At 35.6% G+C, this 17,443-nt stretch overlaps 3 protein-coding genes across 3 annotated transcripts; 2 read left to right on the top strand and 1 right to left on the bottom strand.

Annotated features, from left to right (window-relative positions):
* On the bottom strand, nt 1-2,369 carry LOC148923516 (beta-fructofuranosidase, insoluble isoenzyme CWINV1-like). Its single transcript, XM_089061108.1, has 6 exons — nt 2,080-2,369; nt 1,136-1,998; nt 889-1,047; nt 575-807; nt 408-498; nt 1-315 (listed from the first exon to the last, which is right to left on the bottom strand). Exons 1-6 carry the CDS (start codon nt 2,330-2,332, stop codon nt 136-138), a joined length of 1,779 nt encoding a protein of 592 aa, XP_088917234.1. The 5' UTR covers nt 2,333-2,369; the 3' UTR covers nt 1-135.
* Nucleotides 2,370-3,717: 1,348 nt separating this feature from the next.
* On the top strand, nt 3,718-8,236 carry LOC148923517 (Metallo-hydrolase/oxidoreductase superfamily protein). The gene is made up of 12 exons (XM_089061112.1): nt 3,718-3,914; nt 4,750-4,883; nt 4,991-5,103; nt 5,394-5,435; nt 5,958-6,013; nt 6,106-6,182; nt 6,721-6,840; nt 7,215-7,291; nt 7,375-7,438; nt 7,558-7,608; nt 7,693-7,741; nt 7,870-8,236. The coding sequence occupies exons 1-12, from the start codon at nt 3,743-3,745 to the stop codon at nt 7,986-7,988; spliced, it is 1,074 nt and encodes a 357-aa protein (XP_088917238.1). The 5' UTR covers nt 3,718-3,742; the 3' UTR covers nt 7,989-8,236.
* A 3,487-nt stretch (nt 8,237-11,723) lies between these two features.
* On the top strand, nt 11,724-14,529 carry LOC148923518 (protein indeterminate-domain 7-like). The gene is made up of 3 exons (XM_089061109.1): nt 11,724-12,488; nt 12,629-13,025; nt 13,393-14,529. Exons 1-3 carry the CDS (start codon nt 12,320-12,322, stop codon nt 14,348-14,350), a joined length of 1,524 nt encoding a protein of 507 aa, XP_088917235.1. The 5' UTR covers nt 11,724-12,319; the 3' UTR covers nt 14,351-14,529.
* Nucleotides 14,530-17,443: the final 2,914 nt, after the last annotated feature.

Here is a 17,443-nt window from a genome sequence, read left to right on the forward strand (position 1 = left end):
TACAGAAAAAGGTACTCATTTTATACCATCAAAATCTAATTGATTCGTCTGTAACAATGGATAAACTAAAGTTTATTCAGTTATGGATTCATAAAATGGAGTGGAGAAATGACACATCACCAACTTGTTATTCCATCAATTGATTTGAGCTGCCTTCATGCTCCAGGCAGCCAGTTTCGAGATCTTAACGCTGTCAGTCCCGTTGTTGAAGGCATACAAATGTGTTCCTCCATCAATGGCCAGTGAGGGATAAACTCTAGCTGTGATGCAAGCCTTCCCCTCCCCACCAAAACTTTCCACAATCGAACGATCAATCTGCAAAATTGTAAGCAATTATTTTTTGCAGAAATCCCATTAATGATCAAGCTCTTTCTCCATCCTCACTAAACTAGAAAGGAAGAACTCACCAAAGTTCTCAGAGACAATTTCTCCTTCACAGGATCCACATCAACGAAAGCTCCATACATGGGCTTATCGTAATCTAGGTTCAACGAGGACCTACAAATTGAACCAAACGAAAAATAAAACAAGATATATAACTCAAATATTGAAGTATATTATAGTAGATACATACCTGCTTTGGTCACTGCACATGAGCACAACATATCTGGTTTTGGCTTTGAAAACTCTAAAGTAAACTGCTGTGTATTCTTGAATATCCTTTGAAGCCAATACTAGTAGACCAAATGGTCCCACCCCACCTTTGCTTGCTCCATGACTACAAATTTCTTGTGGATCAGGTAAGCTTGGCTCCAGCACCTCTACATTCTTGAATGTAGAAATCTCAAATAAAATCTCCACATCAGCCTACAAGGTAAATATCATCATCACTTCATGTATGTGTGTGTGTGTGTAAGAGAGAGAGAGAGAGAGAGAGAGAGAGAGGACCTGAGAGGCTGTCACTCCTGATATTTCAAGAACTGATCCTCCTCTGAGCTCTTTGGCAGAAGAGATCACTTCACCTTTTCTCAACTTTTCAATTTCTTCCACTGGCCATTGCACCAATTGATTTCCTGATTTGTGAAGCCAGATCTTTCTAGGAATTGCCTAAACATGTGGGAAATCGTAACATTTGAAAACAGACTTGCAAAATGAAACAAACCAATGGTATATAAAATCAAAACAAAGAATCCACCTGAAGGCCAGACCACCCCTTGCTGATATCAATGGCAGCATCTGTGGATTCATTGATCCAACCCCACAAGACCCTCCTCTTTGTTGAGCTATCAAAGAAGGTCTTTGAAGCGTAGAACTTGCCATGATCATATCTCATCTTCGAGTCGAGCCTCAACGAGCCTTTCTCCGGGAGAAACACATCTCTCCCAAGATTGTAAGTCCCAATAGCATAAGAGTCAAACAATCCATCATTTATGCTAGCTTTCAGCACATGCTTGACCCCTTTCCCTACCTTCGATGTGTCAACTCCATCCTCGCCTCTAGTCGAGACAGGATAGAAATCCGGGCACTCCCACATGCCGGTACCCCTCTTTGAGTACAACGGGTGCTTAGCTTGAGTCCAGTGAACAAAATCTCTACTCCTAAACAGAAGTGCTCTCCCCCTCCGGCCAATCTTGTTCCCAACTATCAACCTCCACCGCCCATCACGGCCTAACCAGGCCGTGGTGGGGTCCCTAAACGAGCTGGCATTGATCATGTTCTGCTGTGTTGGTGCCATGAGAGGATTATATGATGGCTTGATCCACTCTATGAGGTTTGGATCAGAGAGATTCTTTGGCATTGCTAGATTTTGCAATTGCTGGTTCTCTGCATTGATACCTGTGTAGACAATGACTGGTTTGCCCTTGGAAAGGATCGTGGCTGAGCCCGACCAGCATCCGTTGATGTCGGATGGGGTGTCCGGGGAGATTGCCGCGGGGTGAGGCGTCCAGTTGATGAGATCCTTTGATGTGGAATGCCCCCAAACTATGTTTCCCCACACTGCCCCTTCAGGATTGTATTGGTAGAATAAGTGGTAGATTCCTTTGTATATCATAGGCCCTGTCATAAATATCTACTTAGATTGCCACATACTTTGTTATTGCAACATAGTTTGTTAAGTTCCAATGTTGTGAAACTCACCATTAGGATCTGAGATTCCAGAGTTGTCCATACAAAACATGTCCAAAAAAAGATGAAAAAGATTAGCCAAAGATTGAAGAAGCATAAGTTTGCAGTGATGGAGAAAAGAGTTGTTACCATTCATCCAATTCTTGGGAGGTTGGAAGTGATATGCAGTTCTGTAGGGCTGATCATCTCTTTGAGTACTAAGACAGGATTGAAGTTCAAGAACTGATATGAAGCAAAATATCAGCCAAACATTCAGATATGCCATTTTTTTTCAAGTTATGCAACAATGACCAAATGAAGTCTATTTATTGTTCTCTCTCTCTCTCTCTGTATTTATTGTATAAATGCAAACTTCATGACTTGGAGTTGTCATCTCTAGTAAGGAGTCAAGGTCAATGTGCATTCTTGGACCTTGGAATAGGAGATAAAATATCATTTTTTTTGTCATTGGGCTTATGTGTTGTGTAGGAGAGCTATTTTGGTTGGTCTGGGGTAGTTTTCATTCTTGTTTTGCCTCCTCATTTTGTTGACTTGTTCATGTTTTGAAATTTCAAAACATGCTAGAAGAGGAATAGTGTAGTGCAGGAAGACTAAAATGAAGTTGTAATTAATATTTTGTTGTTTCTTGCTACACTTAACTCTATAAAATACCCTCTGTCCCTAAAGAAAGTTCATTTGTAGTATCCTCCATCATTTTTCATCACACTACACCACAATCTTAGTGTCTTTTTCTACCATATGATCCTATCATATATTCAATCGTTTTTTTTAATCTAAACTCATGTTGTATCTTTTAAAATGGAGAGAAGAAAAAACTAGTTGGATTTATTAAATTGAGAGAGAGAAAAAATGTTACAATGACTATACTGTTTTAAAAATTACTATAAATTTATTTATTTTAAAAGAAAAACATATCTTAAACGAGAACTAGCATTATTTTTCTCAATTTGGAAGATAAACATGTGATGTTAGGCAGTTGTATGCGCCAGAAATTCAGGCAACAAACTCATTTTATTAAAATTTTCATTGGACTCATTTGATCAATCACGTGAAAGTTTATACTATATTTATGAATTACAACACCAAATTTATAATCTGACAGTGGTACACACACTCATTTATATATATTCCAGATTAAGGAGTTTTCTTTACTTGTTTTACTTTCAATATTCAAGTGAGAGTTATTTTAAGAAGATCATGACATTGTCCCACACACGTCAATAATGGCTAAGACAAAATATCATTTAACAAGAATCTTCAATCTAACTAGAGATACTCCATCTGTTGGAAATAAAATGTCATTTTTAGTTTACCCCAATAAAAATAAAATGTTTTCTAAAATGAAAACAATACTCTCTTTACTTTTTTCTTCTCTCATATTTTACTCTCTCTTCATTAATTCACAAAATACTACTGCATAAAATTATGTGTCGAAAACTAAATATTGCATATTTATTGGGACAGGGGAGTATTTGGGAAGATCCACTATAAAATGGTTATAAACAATGATTTGTTTTGAATTGTTCCCCTAATTTCATCCTTTTAGGGAAAAATATTTATTTAGTGTAGAAATTTGTAATTAACAAAACTTTGGGGACTAATCTGAAAATATTTCGCTCTCCCTCTTCTCCTTAGTTGCTGCATTGCTTTTCTGTATTCAACAAAACAAGCGGAAATGGTTGTACCTCTCTCCTTTGGGATTGTACGTCCACTCCATGCTCCATGGCTCCGTTTAACCCGCTCCATCAACCCGTTTTCCCTCTCTAGGAAGGGGCAATTTTCCGTTTCGGTAAACGGATCATCTCGGTTGAACTTGAGCCATATCGCCCGAGCTTCGCTTCATTCCAGTCAGTATTTCAATTCCGTTAATCATTTTATTGTGTTCATAATTTGTACAATTTCAATTGTTGATGATCATGAAATTGACACTTTTTGATTGATTTGGTTAAAGTTCACCTTTTTTTGGGTGAGTATCGATTTTGAATTTCTCGGAAAGGTGTTTCTGTTTTGAACCTTTTGTTTTTTTTCTTTCTTTTGTTGCATTTGGGAGTTAGCACTGTACTATTGAGATGGTGTAGCAGAAGAGGTGGATTCAATTTTGATTGATACAATTAGGATATAGCCGGAAATGAGATTGTATAGAAACCAACCTAAGAGGTGAATTACTGGTTGTGGTTTAGACTATCCATTTTATCACTTTTAGTAATGTTGATTGATATCATGATATGTAACTAACTTAGTTTGCTTTATTTGTTGAGAGTGTTTGTGTTGTTGTTTTTTAGTTTTTTAGTTTCTCTCTACGAAAAATATAAATTTTCTTATGTATGCTCTGAGGAAGTTAGGTGTTTGGATTAATGTACTCTTCGTGATTTATCTAACTTCTTCCAATTTCAGTTTGTAGAGTAAATTTATTAACCATATGAAGAAAATAAATGAGAAAAGTTATTCATTGATTTTGTACAAATTTGCCTTGCATAAAGAGCCATTTGCAGGACTCTCTGCATTGTAGCTGAGATACTGAATGCTGTGATATGTAGAAGGTAGATGAATAATGTATGCACGTATAAGCTAGGCATTTTCACCTGTATGGATAGATATGAGTAATTTTGATAACGAGACTTGTGTGCATGTGCTGCCTAATATGCTTGGTCTAAATTATTGTTTCCTCTGGCAATTGCACAGGTTCTGCGCCTGATTCTGATGGACCGCAGGTTTCACCTTTGGTTGAACAATCTGAAATCATTTTTATTGGAACCGGGACTAGTGAAGGGATTCCGCGTGTGAGCTGCCTAACTAATCCTGTTAAGACATGCCCAGTAAGTCAAAAGACTTCCATTACATGCTCGAACCTGCATAACTTTTTCAGTAGATTTGGTGGCTATGTGCTCATCATCAATAAGATTACGTATTTGAAACTTGTTAGGTTTGCTCAAAGGCTACAGAGCCGGGTAGCAAGAATCGGAGACTTAACACAAGCCTCCTTGTTCGCTATCTCAACCCATCTGGAAAATGGAACATCCTTATTGATGCTGGAAAGTACGTTAAATATTCTCCCTGTTCTGACCCTTAGTAAACAAGACTTTCTCATTTATTATATCTGCACATCTTTGATCATTATAGGAGAAATGCTTGTACCACTTTGACATTTACTATATTACATGTCACGTTATGAAAGCAAGCAAGTTGAAAAGCTATACCACTCTTCATATAATATAACTTGTTGAATGTAATTCAAGTCTTAGTCCTTATTAAAGACTAAAGTGGACTATATAATTGTGATGATGGGCGAATATGCTGTCTACTAAGATTCATCGTGCTTAATGCAGGTTTTTCTATCACAGTGCTCTGAGGTGGTTTCCTACTTATGGGTAAGCTAGCTTATGTTCATTATCTTTCGACTGCTGGGTGATTGTCCATACACTGCATGTGCTTTGTAAATTCTTCCTTTTGTGGTTTCGCGATTCATAGTCTGCTGAAAGGAAAGTGTGTGGATCAAAACTTTTGGCCTCGGTGTTTGTACCAATGCCTCGTCTGTCTTATTTCTCTAGACATCCAGTACTGAACAGTGAACATATGAATCAATAAGTTCCCGGTCTTGGCTGAGATACATAGCATATGCTTAGATAGTATAGATAACAATTAACAAGTCATGCTTTTTGATGTTTCTCTGCTATTCTTGTTTAGGCTCCACTTGATCATATGAAAAATTTCTTGTCTGCATATACAGATTTCGAGTTTGCGCCATAATCTTCTCCCATGACTTTTTTCTCTTGTTTCCTTGTTTATTTTTTCTTGTTAAGACAACGTGTTGTGCCATACTTCCATTGACTATTTTGTAAGTTTCTGTTGTCATGCAAGCTTCTTTTTGTGACTACTTTAATTTCTGCCAGGATAAGAACAATTGATGCGGTTATTATTACTCATTCTCATGCTGATGCCATCGGAGGTCTCTGACATGATTACTCTGTACGTTTTTGTGTACGCTTGGCATCATCAAAATGCACAAGCATTTTCATAAGAGGGCTTTTGTTTTCTCAGGGATGGATGATCTCCGTGACTGGACGAACAATGTTCAGCCGTCTATACCAATATACACAGCAGAGCGTGATTTTGAGGTCATTACTGTTTGCCAAATGTGCACTATCTACTAAATACTAATGTTCTAGCAAACTATTTGACTGTCCCATGGTGTGAGTTTGAAAGTTTTAAAATTAGCAAAATATGACTTCTTGTTGAAAGCTACGAACTATATTCATTCCTTGAACACTTTCATCATATTGATTAAACGTTCCTACCTCAAAAGAATATTAGCAATCTGTCCAAGGATGTCTATGAATATCATGATATCAATGTTAAATTTGAAGTTGCGATCGATCAAGGCCACTAATCCACATCTCATTATCGAACTTCTTCTTACTTGATGTTTTCCAGCAATGCATGACAAAAAATTATTGGTGCTTGGGGTCAGCTAGTTAAAGGTCAAATTTTTGCATTTTGCATTCTTTCATACATCTTCAAATGGTGATACATGGATCCATGTTTCTTGAGAATCTGCTTACATTGATGCTTCTTGCTAATTGCTATAACTTTCTGATACATGTGTGTAGGAGTGCTTTCCAACTAGATGTCTTTGTTTCAATGATGTGATTTCAGGTAATGAAGAAAACTCATTATTACTTGGTAGATAAAAGTGGCGTTACACCTGGTGCTGCTGTTTCAACCTTGCAATTTAACATAATTCAAGAAGAACCATTTGCAGTATGTGATCTTGAGGTAAGAATTTGCTATACAGTTTCTACTTTTGCTAAGTTTAGGTGTTCTGTCACAATTCTGTAAGTATTTCCAGTGCCCATAGGGTGATTGGGGTAGAGTATACTTTTATCATATCCTTAGATCCTTGAATTCACTGTGTGAATATTTTGTGCACGTTCACTCATTATTGTTTACAAAATCAGTGGGTCCTGTCTGCCGTACTTGGCCATATCATCCGAACATTATAAGATTTCACAGCCTCATTGACACATCAGCTCATAATCATATAAACAGTTTTTTCTTTGGCTTGGCTACATTTAGCTGACAATTATAAATGCACATTCTCGGGTTCTGCTTCTAATATTCATTTATCCTCGTGTACCTTTATCTTGCAGTTTACACCTTTACCAGTTTGGCATGGTCGTGGCTATCGTTCTTTGGGTTTTCGCTTTGGCAATATCTGTTACATTAGGTAATGATTCTAATTTTGATTGCAATTGCACCACCTGATTCAATGCTCCTTGGGGATCTTATCCTTCTCCTTTGTGCTTGCAGCGACGTCAGTGATATACCAGAGGAGACTTATCCTCTTCTCAGTAACTGCGAACTCCTTATTATGGTCTCTATCTCTCTGTAAATATATATGTATACATGCATATATCCATTATCCACCAGTCATTTTTTGATGCAAATGATGAGAGTAACTCAATCATTAACTTGTCGTTTTTCTTCATATAGGACGCACTAAGACCAGATCGATCTTCTTCAACTCATTTCGGGCTTCCAAGAGTAAGTCATATATGTACAATAGTCTGTTGTCACCTTTTGAGTGAGCTCTTACTTCATCTCATAAATACGCCTAAAACTTCTCAGGCACTGGACGAAGTTAGGAAAATCCGACCAAAAAAAACACTGTTCACTGGTATGCTCACTATACTACAGTCACTACACGGTTATCAATTCGCTCTGCTGAAAACTAACAGCTCGAATCTTTCCAATTTCTACCATGCTCTGATGCTTGTATGATATACTCTTCCCGCGTATCTGAAGGTATGATGCACCTGATGGATCACGACAAAATAAACGAGGATCTCATGAAGTTCAAGGAGACGGAAGGCCTCGACATGGAATTGAGCTACGATGGGCTTCGTGTTCCAGTAACTCTATAGCCTCTCTCAAGTTTAATCACTCAACATGAAGTCCATTTTGTTTTGTGAATCTCTCTTTCATACATAGCTATTTTTTTGCTGCTGTATTTAAGCAGTGTGAGATTAGAAGCAGCTGAAACTGAGAAAAAAAGCCAGTTTCTTTATCATTTTAGATTCTTCCTCATTTGCAATTCTTGTTAGGGACTCATTAATTTTTAAGGATTCAGAACACCTTGATTTAGTTGGAATAATTATTTGACACTTCTTTACCTAGGAATGTCTGTTCAAACTGGATCGACCGAAACTGCAACTCATAGGCTGAACCAGAACCGGTATAACAGTTCTACCAGTCTGGCTCAGCGGTTAATTGTTGGTTTTGGTCCAAAACTGGGAAACCCGTTAAAAAAACAGCCCAAAATCCGCAGTTTTGCACCAGAATTTTTAGAATTGTTCTAATCGGATTGCCAGTTAAAACTGAACCATCGGTTTCGATTTTGGAATCGGAACTGCTATATTGGTTCTACCAGTTCTAGTAATTTCGATTTTGGAATTCGAACTAAGAGCTCTCACAGGCTGAACCGCGATTGGCAGATTGATTACCAGTTTGGTTCCGGTTCCAAAATTGATAGTTTTGAATTGAAACTGTCATTCCCTTTCCCGGGCCGGTTACGGTTTCACTTGTTTGGAACTGGAATCGGCAATTTTTGAACCGGCGACATCCCTACTTTCGGCATGGTGACACCCCTTTGATTTCTTTTTCATTAGTTACATCATACCTAAAATGATAATTAAATTGATCAATTATATAATTGAAAGAGTGAATGTGCGTGATATAATTTGTCACACAATCAATTAGTAGTACCTATCTAATAAATATATATCCACATAGAGAATCATTTCGAAATTCATCATGGATTTGAATGGTCTTGAATATGACGTGACAATAATTTTTCGAATTTTTCTAAAAATAAAATATTGATAAAGCATGCTTTGCTGGCACTATGCAAGAAACAGATCTAGCATATACTTTTTTAGTACATGTGAATTTCATTTTCTCGTGTCCTGTTATTTTTGTCTCTTGTAAGTGTCCCTTCCAAATATTAATACAACTCATATCAATCTTGTAACGGAAATTTGTTAGTATTGTAATATATTGAGATTTATTTAATCTCTATCTTATTTTAGGTACACTTATTTCTTCAATCAATTATTGTGCCTGGACCCTATAAATTTTTTGCCCCCACCTCGTCCTTACTGCCATTGACTTTTATTTGTTACTATAATTTTCAGTACTTTTAATCAGTTATTTTTATTAAATTCTTGATCCACAGACATTGGGTCAAATTTAGAGGATATAAGCAATTATGGAGGAACATGGCAAATTTCAATTTAGTTTGATTTGGATAAGTTTTTTCACATCAATCTTCCCAATTCTTCAAAATTTGATTTTTCTAGATTTTGTTTTACTTTTTCGCAAGAGCAACCAAGTATATTCATGAAGTAATTATTAATTTCCAAAACCAAAATCTTGAAGTATGTGAAGTAGCAATTTTATGATTAGCAAAATCATAGTCATGTGCAATAATTTAAAGAGGTAAATCACATTTAAAAAATCAGATTTGACAAGTTCAACCTAAAATTATAGAATCCTTCGCCCCCACAAAAATATAGATTGGTGTATTATTTTTGTCCTGTCGAATATAGACCTAATAATATTACTAGAAATTTAATATGTGTTTAATATTTTGTTTCCATTTGATGGCTATAATCAATGCATTTTCGGTCTTACTCATTAGCTCATTAATAAGACATGGGCATACACAATCTTACCTAAAAAAACTTAACAAACTCATTTTTATTAGGGGTAATGTTTTAACTCCAAAAAACTCTATGAATATATATGAGTGTAGTTGTATAAATTATTTATACAATAATCTCTAATTTATTTATCTAAAGAGAAGAAAAAGTGGAACACCTCTCAATAATTTCACAGATCTATCACTGAAATAGAGGTAGAATTTTAGAAGGATAAGAATTGTGGTATTTCAATTGTTGAAGCAAATATGCCACATTGGTTGATATGTCTCCTTATAATAGAAAGCTAATTATTTCTTCTCATATAAATTTATTGATTGGACTCTACTTGAAGAAAAAGTAGAGTAACAAATTAATAACAACCACACAAACAAAAACATATATCCAAATAATTAGTTAGTTACATATATATATGGCTTAGAGAAAGCATACATTTAATTATTTAAATGATCATATTATAATATGGGAGATGAGCTGGAAGAGCATGTTGATACTTGGGTTCAACAATATCCCCATTTCAAAAAACCAAGTCACTGAAGAATAAAACAGGATAGTGACAAAACAAGTAGTACTAGTATATTATTTTTATCTTCACTATTATATTATGCATCAATCAACACTATTAAAATTGTACATCAACAACTAGAAAGGTGCCAATTGTAGTGTATTATATGTCATTTACAATGTATATACTCCATGTATTTTTTATTAACTTTAGACAGATAAAAAACAATTTAGATTGATAGGCATTGTTATGTCCAATGCTTTTATGTAGTAGTTGCACAAGTAGGACCAAAAACATATTAATAATTTGATTTTGACTTAACCTAATATATACAAGAAAAAGAACTTCAAATGTCCTAGTAATATATTTCACGTCCCCATATCTTGAATTTTGATTGAGCTTGATTTATTTGATAATAACTATTTTCGGTATTTTACTATTAGTGACTCGTTATTAGATCGATTGATACCATTGTTTGTCCTTTTTGGCCTTTGTCGATCCCAATGTGAGGTAGCTCCACCCAAACTCTTAATATATTGGATTCACAGTTGTTTATTCGTCTGTCACCAATTATCGGCGAAGACCATCACATCGTCCCTGTCTTCCGAAGTTAACAACAACCTTTGTCAATGTGTCTAGTCCCACAAATTATGTGTCCTAGATCCATAATTGGAAGACAGACAATAAGATAATTTGATTCGACTAGAGTAATGAATTAGGGCATGCACAAACGTGTATCTTTTGTCTAAGGAGTGGAAATAATTATAACCCTTTTTAAGGCATGGGCTTTATAGCCAAAGAAGAGGTTAATCAATGACTCAATCATGTAGAATTGTAAAAAACTAAGTAAAGCAGAAAAGGGTCTACTTTAAGGACTTAGTTTACTGTGAAAAAAAAGATTTTACAATTATACAATATGAAAGTCTCCATCTTTGTCTACAAAATGAACTCTTTTTATAATCATGGTGGGCTCTTTTTTGAGTTACTTTTTTACAATATGAGCGAAAGGCGGTGGATGATGGGAAAGTGATTTATCATTTTCCTTTTTAAATAATTTTTCAAATTTTGAATAATGTAAAGCAAATATAAGTGTGGCGTAAAGAAACAAGGACTAATTAAATAGTCATTTAAATTACAAATTTATAGAAATATGTTATTTTTCTTTTCTTTTTTCTTTTTCAAAGAAATAATATTGTTCTTAATATACAAAATTATTGTTAATGAGACAATTGAGAAAAATTAAAGTTTTATAATTTAATATTTTAATTACAAATATTACATGTGATTAACAAAAAATTAATTAAATTTCATAATCTAAATGGTTAGATTATTTTTATCATTTCAATGGGGTTTTGGAGAAGAGAACAAAAGTAGACAGAAAGTGCACGTCAGAGTTAGCCGTAGGGGATGTGTATTTTTTTGAGGTGATCCTTTCTTTCTCATCCACACCATCTCTGCGTTTTCTCTCTCTTCAAAAACACACAGAAAAAGAGAGATGAGGAAAGAGAAATAGTGTGTTTGTAGAAGAAGAATACTCTCTCTCTCTCTAGTTTTGTTCTTACATGCATGCCTATAATTGGATTTTCTTGATTTTAGAACAAAAAATCCCATTGCAAAATCTGCAAAGAGGTAGTAGTGTCTGCAGAGCTCCCTCTCTCTCTCCAACCAAAAAGTTGTTTTGTGGGGTGAAGCCAAAGAAGAAGAAGAAGCCATAATCAAAGAAGAGGCAGTTGAAGCTTCTTGGTGAGAGAGAGAAGCAAGCAAGAAACCAAAAAAAGAGGCAAAAAACTAAACCTTTGAGCAACAATCTCTTTGTCCATTTTTTTCACCTACTTTCATTTAGCCTTTCTCTACTACTTAGGTCAGTGTATTTTTTTGTCTTCAGATCTCGAAAATCCCTGTCTTATTCCCAAACCACAACGTAGTTAAAGATCTGTCTCCTCTTCCTTCTTCCCATGTTGCAAGATTAAATTTTTTTCTCTCTCAAGATTCTCTCTCATCATCATCCCACTCATCCCAAACTGCAAAAAGAATGATGAAAATCTCAGCTATCCAAGAAGAGAACATCTCCAACCTCACCACCGCCTCCACCGACGCCTCCTCCACCGGCGGCGAAATGTACCCGCCGCCGTATTTAACGGCGCCAACCGCCGCCCCTCCTCCGCCCGCCAAGAAAAAGAGAAGCCAGCCAGGCCATCCAGGTAAAAATCAAATCTTTCACTACCCATTTCATCAAATCTTCAAAAAGTCAAGATCTTTCCACAACCCATTTCATCAAATCTTCAAAAAACACAAGAATTCAACATAAAAATCAAATCTTGACACTTTATTTCCCTCACAGACCCTGGCTCAGAAGTGATCTCTCTCTCTCCAAGAACACTCATGGCGACGAACAGATTCGTGTGTGAAATCTGCAGCAAAGGGTTTCAGAGGGACCAGAACCTGCAGCTGCACAGGAGAGGCCACAATCTGCCATGGAAGCTGAAGCAGAGAAGCGGCAAGGATGTGAGGAAGAAGGTGTATGTCTGCCCCGAGACGAGCTGCGTCCACCACGACCCATCGAGGGCGTTGGGAGATCTCACAGGAATCAAGAAACACTTTTGCAGAAAACATGGGGAGAAGAAATGGAAATGTGACAAGTGCTCAAAGAAGTATGCAGTTCAATCCGATTGGAAAGCTCACTCCAAAACATGTGGCACTAGGGAATACAGATGTGACTGTGGCACCCTTTTTTCAAGGTAAATTTAGTCATTTAGTTAAGTTCAAGATTTAATCTTTGTTTGTTGTTGATTTTTGTTGAAGTGTTTTTGTGGTCTAAAATGTGGGGATGAGTTGAGGGATGGAGCTAAAATTCTTGAATTTTTGTGATTTGATTTGCTTAATTTGATGGGTTTTTTTCAAAATTCAAACTTGATGAGTATGATGCTTAAATTGTTTTTTGTTTAATCCCACCATATATCACTGTTGGAAGAGTCAGAAAACAGTCACACACATACACTTGACACATACACAACAATATTCTAATAGAAACTACATATATTTATTTAATTTTATTTTTTCAGTGTGTTTTCTCTAAACCTGACACGCAACATTATCTTTCATCAGGAGAGACAGCTTCATCACACACAGAGCCTTCTGTGATGCTCTAGCAGAAGAAAGTGCAAAGACCATCACCCCCACCCCTACCACCCCCACTATCCCACCCCAAAATGCTGCAAATTCATTTTCCCACCACATCAATCTGCAGCAGATTCAGTCCCAATTCAGCAATGCGCAACAACAACTCCCATTCCCAATCAAGAAAGAGAACCAACCATTCACCCTCAGGCCACCATGGCTCCCCCCACCCCCCAATATCGACCTCACCACCCCCTCCAGCTCCATCTTCCAAGATTTCCAAGAAAACACCCAAAACCCTAACCCTAACACCACCACCAGCATGGGCCCCACCACCAGCCTCCACCACGCCTTCCACCACCACCACCCACCTCCTCACATCTCAGCCACTGCATTGCTGCAGAGAGCAGCAGAGATGGGCTCCAAAAGCAGCACCACCCCTACCCCAACCGGGCCCCACCACCCTCACGTGCCTGCTGGTGAATCGCCAGCATCAGGCTTCGGCCTAAAGCTGGCCTCACGTGACCAGTTCATCAATGGCTTGCCTCCATTCGGCAATAAAGCTGCTCCCTCTTCTACCCCTTCCATGCTCCATCACGATATGATGATGATCAACACCTCCGGATTCCACCACCATAATCAAGACTCAACCTTTGAAGAAGACGATGACTTGTCCTTTGCTGGGATGTTAAACAACACCACCAACAACACCTCCCCCTCCTCCCATTCCAAGAGGGTCGACGAAAGTTTGGATTTTGATGCCACCCTGAATCAATTCAGCGCCTCCAACGGCGGAAATCACGATGATCGGACGACGAGGGATTTTCTAGGGTTGAGGCCCTTGTCTCAAAGCGACATTCTAAGCTTCGCAGGCTTGAGTAATTGCATCAATACCACTTCTTGTGGTGAGCATCAGAGCCAATCTCAAAGATCTTGGCAAGGTTAGAGCTTTGGTGGGTTGAGATTAGAATCTTGAATCTTGAAAATCTTGCTCAATGTATCCATGGATGGTTTAATTAGTTTGTTACTCTCCTTGAAGAGAAAGAGCTACTTTCCAAAAAATGTTTGAAACCCTAAAGGTGTAATATTTTGCTACAAGATCATTAAATGAAGTGAATTAGAGAATTGAGTAGTACTTGAAATTAATTGTTTGTAGAATGTATTGAATGCTTATTTGTGTAAGCATTTATAGCTAGTATTGAATTGAGCCTATGATTAAAATTGAATGCTTTGGACCAAACATGAATGAGTCCATCTTTTCCAGCACTCCTCCCTAAATTGATCTTATGATTTGGGAAAACTTAAATTATATGTCTGTCAAATGGAATCAACCCATATTTGGGATGGTGACATACCTATCTACAAGTGTGTATGTCATATATTATAATTTTAATAATTTAGTAATAGTGGCATTTTCTGTCTGAAAAGGAAGTTCTTCCTCCAATGTCACTCTTGGGAAGATAAAAAAATGTTTTTGCCCATGCCAATATTGTTAAGTTGTGTTTTCTTTTTTACGTATGTATTTTGTGGTACTTTATTTCATTCTTAACAAAAAAAATTCCATTTTAACTACTATGTTGTTTGAGTAGCCAAAATATTTATTAGTCCATAGTTTTCAAGGCATGAATATTGTTTTTTATTATTTACACAAGTACACAACTCGTACATTAATAGCATATAAATAACATTTTGTATTATAATAGCACATTTTGATTGCCATACTCCTCAATACATTAATTAATTAGGTCGAAAACTAAATGCACACTCACTCAAATATAGATTGGGAAATCATTAATCAATTAATGTATAAATAATTAAATGTTACATGTATGTTTATTTGAAATTTTGAACCTTGTCTTGTGAAATAGGTCAACATGTGAAACACTAGCTGTATATATCAAATCTAGATATGGTCAACATGTGAAACACTAGCTGTATGTATCAAATCTAGGGATGGTCAACATGTTACATATGTACCTACATTATTTGTGTGTGTATGTATGTGTGTGTTTTGTGTGTGAGAGGAAGATGGTATACATGGGAGTACAAAAGCATAGGATTCTTTTCTGAGATGAAAAAGATTCTTGAAATATGAAAGTTGAAAACATTGATCGTGTATTTTGTTAAGAGATTGCAGAGAAAATAGGGAGTCAATCCCAAGATTGCCCCCTATCAAAAGCTGTTCTTCCTCAATTATTTTTTCCCAACTAAATTAAATAAATGAAATATGCATGAGTTTGTTTAGCTATGTCAATGTCTTTTATAACCCTATAGATCTCTACCACCTCTTCTTTATAATGAAGTATTGAAGTATAGTAGATAGAGGTTTAATGATTTATTTAAACATATAGAGGTTTAATAATTTAGTTTATCTGTCGTAGTTTGAGTGTTTGACTCGCATTTAATGGAGTCACGGTATTTAATTATTCAATGCCTTAGTTTTAAAACGGAAATAAGAAACAAATATTGTACTAGTAATTAATTATTTAAACATTTGAGCTAGTCAAGTAGAGTGAATTACGAGGATTAAAAAGCCAATGAAATACAAATATCCGTTAGTTGTCGTGAAGTTGGTCGAGGCGACAATTTATTTAATCTTTGGCATTGCTTGAAAAATAATAAAATTGTCAAACCTAAATAAAATATTTCATTGTTCACGATTTTATCATAAGTACATTACTTAATAGGACCCTCCAGCTCCAATAATGGGACTAATTATGCGGAATCACCAATCTTTTTTTAATTATCTTAAATAATTTTCATAATATTATAATATCAGATCACAATGAGAATATACCAACAATTTCTTAGGAAAGTCAAGCATGTTATCTTAGAAAAATAATACTATGCTACATATCAAGTAGTTCACACCCCTAGCTAGAAAATTTCCTTAATTTCATGTTAGCAGTACAAATTAGTGTCATAATCTAGCGTGGACTATTTTGTGGGCAGAAAAAAGTGACATTTAATTGGCTAAACTGATTGGGATCAATAATATTTTAAGTTGGTTATCGAATCAAATCAAATACAAGTAAATTTTTATAAATCCTAGTATTTCATATGCTATAATCATAAGGTTATATAATAGTATAAGGTGAGTATAATTTATAAATCACACCGTAAAGTGATTAATCGCGTCGAATTTCAATGGATTATACACTAGTTTTGATGCTAACATAATACTATAACTAGTGAGAATTTCATTAAACAAGCACATTTCATTGTGTTTAATTAATTATGCTTATATTATCATCTAATTAATCAGGATGGTGGTGATTTGAAATAGTCCCAATCAACGATGAGATAGGGCCAATTAATTATTAAAGATAATGAAATTTATAAATGTAGGTTTCGTAGCCAAAAAAAGAAAAGAAAAGGTTCACATGCAAAATTTAGTAGGTGGGAGCAAGCTTAGCTAGAATGAAAGTGACATGCCATAGGCCCATTGTATTGTCACTATAATTTAGTAGCCTTATCCCGCCAATTTTATAGCCATTCAAAATACTATAATTTCATTATATAGGAGTATATAATTTTATATAATTTTATTTAATAGTTTTAAATTTTAATACTCTTGTGTTGTGAGAAGTTATTTTGTGTAAATAACATTTGGATAAATCGAGGTTGAATTAACGGGGGAAATATTTCTGGTGCCAGAAAATAAAATTACATATTTTTGGTGGACATCTTTAAATAAAGAGTGAGCTTCAAAAATGGTCCCTGGATTATGGTTTTATCTCGAAAATGGTCCATGGACTTTAAAAATATCATCAGTAGTCGACTAAGGGTTAATATAAAAACGGTCATTGTGCACTGTTTCGAGACGAAAATTCCCTTTTGAGGGGTTTTGGGGGGTTTGAGCAATTTGGTCTTCTTACACTTTTAACATTTTAAATCTGATATTATTTCATTTATGTACTAAATCTGATATTATTTCAAAATTATCATTCTTCTTCCCTTTTGTCATCCTTCACGTTGTTTCTTTATTTCAATATTAGATTTAATTTATAAAATTAAAATTAAAATTTTGATTTTTAAA

Source organism: Salvia hispanica, chromosome 6, assembly GCF_029641045.1.
Source record: "Salvia hispanica isolate PSC_SH4W2 chromosome 6, Shi_PSC_v1, whole genome shotgun sequence".
In the NCBI taxonomy this organism is placed as follows: domain Eukaryota; kingdom Viridiplantae; phylum Streptophyta; class Magnoliopsida; order Lamiales; family Lamiaceae; genus Salvia; species Salvia hispanica.

Bases quoted from the DNA above. Each gene is read 5' to 3' on its own strand.
- LOC148923516 (XM_089061108.1), bottom strand. From the start codon at position 2,332: ATGGCATATCTGAATGTTTGGCTGATATTTTGCTTCATATCAGTTCTT. The intron at 1,999-2,079 runs GTGAGTTTCACA...TATTTATGACAG, and splicing joins TGGAATCTCAGATCCTAATG to GGCCTATGATATACAAAGGA. The intron at 499-574 runs GTATGTATCTAC...TTCAATTTGTAG, and splicing joins ATGTGCAGTGACCAAAGCAG to GTCCTCGTTGAACCTAGATT.
- LOC148923517 (XM_089061112.1), top strand. From the start codon at position 3,743: ATGGTTGTACCTCTCTCCTTTGGGATTGTACGTCCACTCCATGCTCCA. The intron at 5,436-5,957 runs GTAAGCTAGCTT...AATTTCTGCCAG, and splicing joins AGGTGGTTTCCTACTTATGG to GATAAGAACAATTGATGCGG. The intron at 7,742-7,869 runs GTATGCTCACTA...GCGTATCTGAAG, and splicing joins AAAAAAAACACTGTTCACTG to GTATGATGCACCTGATGGAT.
- LOC148923518 (XM_089061109.1), top strand. From the start codon at position 12,320: ATGATGAAAATCTCAGCTATCCAAGAAGAGAACATCTCCAACCTCACC. The intron at 12,489-12,628 runs GTAAAAATCAAA...TTTCCCTCACAG, and splicing joins AAGCCAGCCAGGCCATCCAG to ACCCTGGCTCAGAAGTGATC. The intron at 13,026-13,392 runs GTAAATTTAGTC...ATCTTTCATCAG, and splicing joins TGTGGCACCCTTTTTTCAAG to GAGAGACAGCTTCATCACAC.